Here is an 11,026-nt window from a genome sequence, read left to right as displayed (position 1 = left end):
ATTGATCCAGTTAGGGGGAGTACAGCCCTCCCTCCATCCTGAGGCACCTACAGTTAAGAAAGCAGTGGTCTAGAAACTGCAGGATCTTCCTATTCACCTGTAGATTTATAGGGCTTTTCTGAAGGGTCCTGAGCAATTCAGAGTAGGACCATGGCACCTTTGCTATAAGTTCTGTGATTGCTTGGTTGCTCTCATCTTATGAAAGTTTTATTCTATAGCCCATCCTCTTGAGTTTATGAAGTCTGAGTTTATGGAGTCTGAGATATCTAGTTCTTTTACCTACTGTTTAAACTGTCAACCATGAAGTTCTACCAGTATGTTTGTTCTAACTCAGGAGTAGAAGACACTGACATATCCACCACCCCAGGCTGGAAATATGAGGTGCCAAGACCCAATTGGTTAACTCACTTTTACTTTTTACCCTTCAAATAAAAAGCTTGGCACATGGTGGAATTGCAGGCTGGTTTTATTGACACATTTGGCCCAAGTACCTCACTTCCATCTCCTAATAGCTAAGTAGGATACTAACGAGGCTCCGATGATGAAGGTACCAGAAAGTCCTGCCACCCACAGAGCTTGGTGATCCACAGGAGCACCTAGAGGATGGAAATGTAGATTAGTAGATGCAGGGACCAACCAAGTGATTCTGTGTCAAAGACTGAGTCTTCAATAGGAGGATGTTACCTTTTGAGGAATACACAGTGAAGAGTAGGAATGGGGAAAGGACTTAGCCTTGGTTGGATTGGTGGTTCAGGTAGGTGAGGTGTTCTGTATTTACCTGTAGATTTACGAGCCTTTTCTAAAGGGTCCTCAGTAGCTTGGAGTAGAATCATGGGGCCCTTGCTAGAAATGCTGGCAGTTCTGTTCTGAAAATACAGGTCAGATTTTCTTCTTCCTGTAGGAGAGATGATAGCTAGTTATTTGTTAAAATTTTATTTTTGCATCCATGGGGTTAAGGGTAGGAATTGTTATGGTACAAGGCCAATTTCCTTAATAAGTAGGGTTTTATCCTACACTTTGTGGAAACCTACTAGTGTGTTAATAAAATTTGCACTTTTAATTAATACTTACTTCAGTGTCACCAGAATTTGGGTATAAGAGATTATGTTAGAAACAATCCTTAAACTATCACCTTTTCCTGGTAAGGAATGCTTTGACTATAACATGTTTGTAACTCACAGACCTTTGCATAACAGAGGAGGTGTTTGTTAAGGCAGGAAGAGAGAACAGAGCTGTTTTAATATTGCTTCTAATTTTCAGTTTTAATTTTATTTTAAAGATTAAAATAACAAAATAAAGACAAAATCAAAACACAAAAACAACAAAAGCCGTACATGACCTCAAAACAAAATGATAGGCATTAACGATGGTTGCTACATTATGTACTGTTATCTTCAACAAAGTTGCTGAGTCAGCCAGACGTAAGAATGTAAGATTGATCAATCAAAGACAGTAACAAGTAATTGAAACAAGAAAACATTGGAAATGATGCAGCGCTTCACCATACAAGATGGTAGGAGTTCAGCAATGGTTCTTATACTGCATATTGTTATTTTCAGATCATGCCTACTTTTCAGTTATAAAATCTTGAGAAAGGCTAACATGGTTAGCCCTTTAGAATGTAATGGTACTGTACACAGCTGGAGCAGGATAAATATTCAGTGAAATGCCTTGCAGAAATAGTTCCTATGAGTTTATTTTGCACCAGTAAGGACTTGAAGCCACAGAGGTCATGAATCCAAAACAGGGATGAGACAAGTAATAATGGACTGGGCAGAAGTCCATCTACAGTGTGGAAACCCTGGGCTTGACTAGCTAGAGCGTATTCTAAGTCTACAGTAACATCCTGCTCATAGGGCTTTGGGCCATGTTGCAGGCTGCTGTCAGGTAGGTCTAGACACTTACATTGTGAACCATCCCATGCTTCTGTGAAACTGAGCTAGATGAGCTGGCCACAGTGCTGCACATCCATAATCCCAGCACTGTGGGAGGCTAAGGCAGTAAGTTTGCAAGTTCAAGCCCACTCCAGGCAACTTTAGTGAGACTTTGTCTAAAAATATTTAAACAATGGCTGTGGCTGTAGCTTAGTGCTAAGGCTTTTTGTTCAATTCCCAGAAATGTGGGGACAGGCGGGATGAGCCAGGTGTATGCCTGGACTGGTTTGGCTTCTGGTTTGATCAGAGCTTATATAAGAAAAATCCAAGGTTAGACCATCTGAGTATAGCTTACATTTTAAAAGACCTATGTTTCTAGGAATCTAGTTGTCTCCATTTTAATGCATTATAAGTACTTAGATGGTTTAATGAGATCAATAATTAGCTTGGGTCCCTTGTCTAGAGGCTGAGAAAGGTTAGAAGTGGGGCTCAAGTCTCATGTGTGTGGTCACTAGGGTAGGCAGCGGGAACACTCACGGTTGGCGGGAGGACAGGTGACCGTGCAGGATGGCATCCCCTCAGTCTGGCACACGGAAGCACTGCAGTGCAGAAACACCTGGCAACCAACAGAACTCAGGTCATGACATAGTACCACCCGCCACTGTCTTCCAGGCTGCTTTGTCTCCCCTGGAAGATGTTAAAATCACCATCAGGAATCCTGATAGAACTAGAGTCCAGGGGCTGGGGATTTAGCTCAGCGGCAAAGCGCCTGCCTGGCAAGCACAAGGTCGTGAGTTCGGTTCCCGGTACTGGAGAAAAAAAACAAAAAAAAAAAAAAAAAAAAAAAAAAAAAAAAAGAACTAGAGTCCAGATGACAAGTGGCACTCATGTCCTTAGTACCAAGGGCTGCTCTGAGGCAGTACCATCAGCCAGCATTAAAGGGCCCCTGGGCTGAGATGTGGTAGCTTGGGGAAATAGTCCTAAGTGAGGGGGGTTAGCAGCCTATCTAAGCAGCATGGAAAGAGCCATCCTACCTGTCCACTTAGAGCCTGCTTTGCCCTTTTAGAGTCCACAAAGCTGAAGGTGGAGAAATTGAAGCGCTGGTGGTGTGAGGGAAATAGCAGGGATGAGGCTGTGTTGACAGGGATCCTCTGAGTCCGGTAGTTGTCTCCAGCGTAGGGGCAGCTAAGCCAAGAGACCCGAGTCAGGAGAGGCTTCTTTGAAGGACTGGTACACATGTGCAACAACGACTTACCCTTTAACCAGAATGGGCCACTGTGGCTGGTGCAGGGGGTTGCGGCTAGGTGTAGCCCAGCACTGCTGTAGGAGTAGCCCCAGGCTGGGGTCTGTCCTGTGAAGGATGGAGACCTCCACATAGACTGGATCCCGAAGGAACTTCACTACTGGGTAGTCACTAGCCTCATAGTAGGAGCTGTAGTCCTCATCTGCACAAAACCAAGATAGTCAGAGGGTAAAAGTAGCACTAGAAACTTGTAAGTCACTTGCAACCACTTATCACCCCCTAGACACCTGAACACATGTCCTGTGACCAACTTAGGGTCTTTATGCCCCAAAACATGAGGATTTTGCTTGCAGGCCAGGCGCTCCAGCCAAGAAGGTCTTACCCTTGGCAATCTGAAGTTCTAGAGTGAGGGGTCCAGCCTGGGTCTTGGGAAGAGGTGGTGAAAGTGTAAACACCTGGACGTTAACTGGGAATGTGTTACTGATTAATGAATAGCTGCAGCTGACTTGAAGCCTGCAGGAAAAAACACAGTTTTAGCTTGCTAGCTTTGGGTGGGTTGGCCACACATGCTTTGATTTTGTCTCCCAAGCAGCATTAAGTGATGGACATGGTCGCTGGCCTTGTGGAAGATATATTTTAGTCAGACCAATATATAAATTGGACAAACATGAGTTAAGAGATGAAACCATATAATAGTAAATATAGTATCATGATAAACAGGTGTTTGCTACAGAGAGGGTGGGTCAGGGGATCTCTTAGAGGTGACTTGATAAGGAGAATGGCTGAGACCCTGTAGAAGTATGGGAGGGAGAGGACACTTGACCTAAAACAAGGTAAGGGGGTCACAAGGAGCTTGAGACCTTTGGAAGTGCCATAAGAGAAGGCAGCCTGGGGAACAGCCAGCTAGGGACAATGTCAGTCAGGGTGGAGAGGGTCATAGGATTGGTCTCACCATGGCCCTGAAAGTTACGGCCACACTGGATGCTTTAGTGATACAAACACAAGAAAAAAATTAAGTATGAGATGTGGCCACAGTAAGGGCTCAGAGGGATTCTTGTGGCTACAGCACAAACCATGGCAGTGGAAAACAGAATGCCAAAATGAGCAACAGAAAACCCATTTAGGTGGAAGAGCAGAAGTGCAGCTTGGTGGGAGGCTGAGATCAAGCTGGTGGTAGCTATAGATTCAAGGTGAGGTCAGTCAGGTTGACAAACTGAGGCTTTGGACAGATTCTCCGCTGTTCTGTGCATGCAAGTCTTACCCTAGTACTTTGGCTTTATGGAAGATGGGGAGTCATTCTGGCCTTGCAGGACCAAGTTAATTAAGGCCTTACCTGAAGATGCTGTCACGAGTGATAGAGCCATGATCCCAACTTCTCACATCCCTGTTAGCAATTAACTCATTTTCATATACTGTCTGGTCTCCAGTGACCTATCGGAGTGAGCAAAGGGGAGTCGGTCATTCCCACTAGCCAGATGCCACTTCCCTGAATTTGCTTTGCCTTGGATCTCAGGGACACTACTGTGTGAGACATTTCCCATTCTCTGAGCATAGCCACGAGCAAGAGCAGTGGTGAACCTGGGAATTATTGCTTTGCCTGACTGTGAAGAAAGGAATGGGGAAGAGCTTTGAGTGCTAGATAAAGCAGTCTACAACCCTCCCGATTTCCCAAACAGTGCGGGGCAAAGAACCTATTCCCTATTTTTCCTGCTAAATTAGGGAGAGTGGCAACTGAATTACAGCCATGATGATCTCAGTTGCAGGAACAGGACAAGCTCCAGGTTTCTCAGTGTGTTTCTCAGGATGTTTTGCCTAGAGAATGCCCTACACACCACGAAGGTGTCACGACTACACTGACAGGATTCTCCTGCTCTTCCTTGCTCATTGCTAGGATCTTCCCTCCTGACCTCCAGACCAGACGCAAAAATGAAAGGCAACCTGTCCTGCTCACCCAGCTTGTGGTCCCGCATGAAGTAAATGGAAACTGGAATAGGACGAAGGCATGGGTCACCATCACAGGCTCACACTCGCTGTCATTCCCCAGGGCCAGGTGCACAGAATTCAAGCGTAGTGGGGGAGAGGCCACTTCCCGGGACACAGCAATGGAGAAGTGGCCCTCTTGGCTACAGTGTGAGGTTACTGCAAAGCAAGAGGAACAGAGGGTAGTTTGTCCCTCCTGTGATTGGGCCAGCGGACAGACGTCCAATGACTTAGTTTTAACCCACTCCCCTCCAGTCCACACCCATTGGTATTCCCACTGGTAAGCTGGGACAAGTTCAGCTGTGTACATCTCACCCAAGGCTCAGAACCAGCACCTGACCAGAGGCTTGCCCTTGCACCTATTGCGTGACCCAAAGGAAAGGATTAATTTCCTTTTGGTCTCATTTATGGAGCAAGGATAGTGTCACCTGATTCATCTTAGAATTCAGACCTTAGAGTATGACATGTAATTGCTCCTGTAGGAGGGATTTTTTATATTCAAAGAACTTAGAGCATGATTTAGGACCCGTGGAGAGTGGGATTCTTGGAATAGAGCTCTAAACGCAACTGCACACTGTCAGCCACTAAAGCTGTATTCTAGGGGGAAAAGGTTTTCATCACTTAGAAGGCGCCTGGCACACAGACTTAAGTTTCTTGAGGTCACTGAGAATTGTTTGCCTTGTGTTTAGGCTGTGGGAGAGTAGATAATGGAAGGCTGTAGAAAGCTTTATTCCTCAGGGTCTGAAAGTTCTAGGAGGCATCCCATTCCTCTAGGTTTCACAGGTAGTAACTGGGGCTTTTCCTAACTGGCTCAGACGATATAACGCACCTGTGTTTCCATAGTAACAGGAACTGGCTGCTTCTCCTGCAGGGCTGAAGCAGCAGCCCAGCTCTTCACAGTCTCTCTGAGAAGCTAGAGAAGATACACATGGGAATCTGTCCTCCACAGGCACGGAGTCACACAGGTCAGCACCTGAAGGGTCTTGGGCTGGATGTGGAGAAAGGAAGAGTAGCTCAAGCTAACTAGTAGAAGGCCTTTTTAAAAAAAGCCTCAACACTGAGAGCCCAGAGAAACATTTGCAACATATCTGTTCACATTACACTTTAGAGATTCAATCTTAGAAGTAGTAAAAACAAAGTTACTTTGTAATGGGATCCTTAAATGTGGCTTTTTTTTTTTTTTTGAGGGGTGGGATACCTGCAAGACCAGCAGAATTAGTGGGGCTACTTACTTTCCTTCCCATAAGGACCGTTCTCAAGCTTTAGTTACCTTAAGGTAACTTCAGTTACCTTTTTTATGAAATTCAGGTCTTGGGTGTGGTGGCCTGTGACTTCTATTTGATCAGTATCACTCATCCAGACAGTTTTGTGTAGCCAAGCCAGGCCATAATGAGAGTGAATTCCAGGTCCCAATCTGTTCTCACTGAGGTTGGGTCTTAGATCATCAAGCAAGATCTTCTGATGTGGGATAGGCATCATTCTCCCTGAAAATTCCCCTTGATCAAGTAGCCCCAGCTAGGAGGCAGGAGACTTGCACCCTAGCCTAGGAGACAGAGCCAGTTTCGCTGAGACATTGGCCAAGTCCCCTTGCTAGCTCAGCTACCTTTTCTGCCCTTCCATTGCTGAGAGCTCCTAGTCCTGGGCTAATTCTTGTTTGAACTCCAGCACTGCAGGAATGGGTGGCTAGAGCAGGCTTCCTGCAAGGAATAATGCTAGTCATTATAGCAGCTGGTAGTAGTTAGGGGAGAAAAAAACAGAGCAAGGGCCACACTGCCCTCCTCCTGCTCAGGAGGAGAGGAGAACCACTCCTTTCTGAATGTCAGCTGTAACTGCAGAACAAGTAGGAGGCCTGAGGGTCCCTCTAAGGTTGTTGTACTCACCCAGAGCCTGAAGTCTCCAACTGTTACCGGAAAAATTCACAGGACACTTGAGGAGCCTCTTCTTCATGAATATCGTGTGTCCAGCTACGTCTACTCCTTCCACCCCGATCGGCAGGGTGTAGTAAAAGCCCTGGAGAGATAGCCCTGGGAAGTCGGCCCGGCCGGCGGTAGGAGGGTCTCAGTGTTGTTGGCATCTGAGTTCTACTTACCCGCTCCTTGACATAACAGCCGCTGTAGTTGGCTTCCAATGTCACTGAGCCGCCGGGGTCCTCCCTCACCCGCGTGCCACACTCGGAACTGTTCAACAGCCTGTGTGGCAGCCCTCTGTGGTCTGCAGGGAGGGAACATCAAAAGCACCCCTAGTCAGTCATCCTGGTTACCAGTGCAGGGAATGGACAGCTAGCCGGACCACTAAACCCCATGAAACTGCCCATAAGGGGAACTTAGCAGACAGCTTCAGAGGTAGGTCTATCTCTGACTGGCCTGAAGACAGCAGCTAAAGAGCTCCTTAATGGAGGGAACCATCAAGTCAGGAAGCTGGGTAGCAGCTCTCCGGGGCAGAAGTCTTTCTTGGCTAAACCAGTAGTGGTCAAACCTACCCCAAGCTAGGAACACAGGCATCATGCCATCCTGGTGGAGATAGTTCACAGTGAACTGAAAGCTCTGCTGCCCACAGTGGAGCACGCCAGGCTCACTTGGAGCCCCCAGTATATGCTGACCACTCAGGGCAAGTGACAAGGAGAAACACAGCAAGAGATGCTGCATTAGAGACATGGTGCCTCGAAGAGCCCCGGCCGGGTGAGAACCTTCCTCCTCCTCTCCCACGAGCCACTCTTCACCAGCTCCAGATTTTCTTATATAGAGACAAGGCTTGGTTTCAGGTGCACCTTTAACACTTTTAGGTAAAGTGCCTCGGAAAGGGTAGTCTTTCCAGGTTCTTCCACTCACAGGGCACAGGCTGCAGCTGAGCCACATTAACTAGCACAATCCACGGAGTGTTCAGAGCCCAAGGAAAATGCCGTTTCTTTGAGGTAACCAAGGCTTTCTCCGGTTTGCTTTGTGTGTCACCAGTTTCCTGACTTCAGACCTTCTCCTAGAAACTGGCATATTTGGGTGTGGATCCCAGCTCTGCCATCTGCAGCGAGGAGATTCTGTTAAGTCACTGCCTCTCAAAAGCTCCATTTCCTCTTGGTAAAATGGAAACAATATCTCCTGGCAGCAGTATGCTAGAAGGCCAAGGGAGATGGTCTATATCATGTGTCCAGCAAAGTCCTCAGCCAGGACACACGGGCTGGGCCTGCGTTTTTGGGTGCTTATTGGTGTCCTTTCTCTTGTTCTGAGCTTTCATGAGAAGTTGCTGAATAATTGGTTTCTGACTTGAAACCTCATAAAAATTTAAAACTGATTCCTAAGAAAAAATTAACTTCTTTGACTTCTGGTCCTGAAAAATCTCAGGACAGAAATCTCTTCTTGGCAAATTCCAAAGTTTTAGTTGCCACCTTGTCCTATTAGATATCTTACCAGGATAGAGTGGGAAATGTAGGTAGGTCACGAACTCCCCAAACTAGTTCTACCTTTTGCACCTAAACTTCTTAGTATCTTCCTGTATTTGGGACATTTCCATGAAGGCACTGAAGTTTCTTTTTTGCTTTCCTTCCGTACTTTGGCCCACATTTTGTTGTAGGACACAAGGTACTTGCTCTGTCTTTGGATTAGCTCATTGTTGACCAGGCTGCCAAGAATTTCTGAGGGCTTTAGGGATGAGGAGAGGCGAGAAATGAGTCTGGAAATTGGCTTCCATAGTCTCCCACCAATGTCCCTAAGTGGTCATCTGATTGTATTTACCTTGACATTTATCCTTTGAAAAATTTTCCTGCGTGAACTAAAAATACCAGCTAAGCACTGACATGGCAGAACGAGGGATCTCTGATTCTCTTTAGTGAAAGCAAACTAGTAGATATGTCTTCAGGGAAATTGGGTGACCCCTTTAACCATGGGGTGACGAACCCAAGGGAATGTGGACTCTGCCCTCACAGGTGGGAACTGGTTTCCCTGACACCCTACCTGGATGAGGCATTCACAGTGGTGGTGTGGGGGATCACATCCCATTATCTGCCCACAGGATTAACCACACTGAACTGTAACATCTTCCTCACTCACTTTCCCTACTAGAAGCACTTGAGGACAGACACTGTTTTACTTGTCCTTGCATGTTGAGTACAGAGGGAACCACTTTTGTTAGTGCCTGGTCCTGTGGCCATATGCCTTGAAAGTGCGGTTTCAAAACCTCACTGGTCCAGACTCTTTCTTTTATGGTGAACTCAAATTTACAGTCCTTGAGTATTTTTCCTTTAAGTAAATATACATGTGATTGCATGGATAAGAATATGAGAGGTAGACTTCTACAATATGTCACAGGAGTTAAAAGTCCAGTCTTCTTACTAGAATTAGTGATGTTGCTTTATGAAGTAGTGGAAAAAAAATCAAGGCATGTGGGCATTTTGCTAACACCTGGAGGCATATAGTGGACTCATTAAGTGGGAGATGTTATCACAATTAACAGGCTGTTGATAGCTAATGTGATGTATGTACAGTACTTCTCACAGTGCTTGTTGCATGATAATCATTCACTATATTGTTACTATCAACAAGACCTGCCTGGGGCATAAAGGCGTAATGGAAGTCTGACAGGAAACAGGTGCCAAGTAACGCATTCATTGGATCAGTGGGAAGTTTGATAAGTAGCCTGGTCTCAGGGCTCTGCAATGACATAAGCTGGTGAGGAAGTTTAGCCAGTGTAATACCAATCACCTGGATGCTACAGAAGGTTAAAAATGAGTTCAGAATCAATGCCATGGTGTTTGAATTTGGTGACTTCATGCTTGTTTCTGTGCCTTATCCTTTAAGGACGTGGTTATTTTACTGCACTATTCAAATTCAGAGTAAGAAAATTCAGTGACAATGTGTGAGCCTCTTCAAGAAGCCCCAAGATTAACAGATAAAGTAGCCTACCTCCTATTATCTCTCCTCTGTCTTCTGAATTTGGAAGGGGGTGTGATATTCTTTATCTCATATCAGAATCACCTGGCCATTCAAACCTCATTTTAGGACCGTTACAATCAGATTATGAAGCTATATAACTTGTAGAGACTTACCCCAATCCAATAATCACTGCCATAATCACTGGATGCATTTCATAGGCAGAGTTATGATATCCACTGTCACTTATGAAAGTACTTGGAAGTTCTACATAGTGGGCTACACTGCCCCTTCCTCATCCACTAATCCAACTACTCAGGATCCCTTTGGGAGGGGAGAATGAGAGAAGCCTGAGCCACTAGAGAAAGGCAAATACATCTCCAAAAGTCATGCTCAATCTGGACACCTTCACAGTGGAATATTTCCATTTAAACTACAGAACAAGGGCACCCCTAAACTAACTTTATAGGTGTTCCCTTCAGTGAAATATAGGTATACTCAGTGCTTTCTCTAAAGATCAATTGCAGTTGAGTAGTATGGGAGTTGTTCCAGAGTGCTTCCTGGCTGTTGAGTGGAGACTTCTTAGCCTGTGACATTTTTAGTGGTTTCCCCACTGTCACTGGAGCAGCATTCCCTAATGGGAGGAGGTGATTCCAGGCGAACAAGGCCCCAGGAATCCTTCTTCGAGTGTGAAAAAGCAATAATCAAAATTACCCCCAAACAGGGAGGACCAATTAGATCATTGTGCATGCTAATAAGTAATTAAGAAGTAAAGAAGGAGCAGCCAGCTGATCCTGGCATGTGGTAGAAATCAAGGAACTTCTTTTCTGCAGGAAGATGGCAAGCTCAATGTACTGCAAATGTTTCTATGGTTTTTCTCTGCAAGCAGTGAGAATGAAAAGTGACCTAAAGTCACTTGTGAGATGATGGGTTCCATCACAAATCTCTCCTTTCAGTTCCTCTCTCTCTGTCTCTGCTCAGGGCCACAAAACCCACTCTCAAATGCTACTGTGATGGATACATGGAACTTACTCTATTCTGACAAGACTGGGCGCATTCAGGGTGGTATG

At 45.6% G+C, this 11,026-nt stretch overlaps 1 protein-coding gene across 1 annotated transcript; it reads right to left on the bottom strand.

The window, feature by feature from the left end:
- Window positions 1-492: 492 nt before the first annotated feature.
- Window positions 493-7,751, bottom strand: Zp4 (zona pellucida glycoprotein 4). Its single transcript, XM_005405012.1, has 12 exons — window positions 7,577-7,751; window positions 7,187-7,308; window positions 7,005-7,107; window positions 5,927-6,085; window positions 5,069-5,256; window positions 4,451-4,548; window positions 3,500-3,630; window positions 3,130-3,319; window positions 2,909-3,059; window positions 2,412-2,490; window positions 779-895; window positions 493-596 (listed from the first exon to the last, which is right to left on the bottom strand). The coding sequence occupies exons 1-12, from the start codon at window positions 7,749-7,751 to the stop codon at window positions 493-495; spliced, it is 1,617 nt and encodes a 538-aa protein (XP_005405069.1).
- Window positions 7,752-11,026: the final 3,275 nt, after the last annotated feature.

The sequence above is a fragment of the Chinchilla lanigera genome, unplaced genomic scaffold (genome assembly GCF_000276665.1).
Source record: "Chinchilla lanigera isolate Chin_1 unplaced genomic scaffold, ChiLan1.0 scaffold00091, whole genome shotgun sequence".
Lineage (NCBI taxonomy): Eukaryota > Metazoa > Chordata > Mammalia > Rodentia > Chinchillidae > Chinchilla > Chinchilla lanigera.
This window is presented reverse-complemented; position numbering and strand designations above follow the sequence as displayed.

Excerpts from the sequence above, each read along its gene's own strand:
- Zp4 (XM_005405012.1), bottom strand. The coding sequence starts at position 7,751 with ATGTCTCTAATGCAGCATCTCTTGCTGTGTTTCTCCTTGTCACTTGCC. Across the intron at positions 6,086-7,004 it reads GTGTCCTGTGAATTTTTCCG|CCCAAGACCCTTCAGGTGCT; the intron begins GTAACAGTTGGA and ends CTCCACATCCAG. Across the intron at positions 2,491-2,908 it reads AGCAGGCTCTAAGTGGACAG|GTGTTTCTGCACTGCAGTGC; the intron begins GTAGGATGGCTC and ends GTTGGTTGCCAG.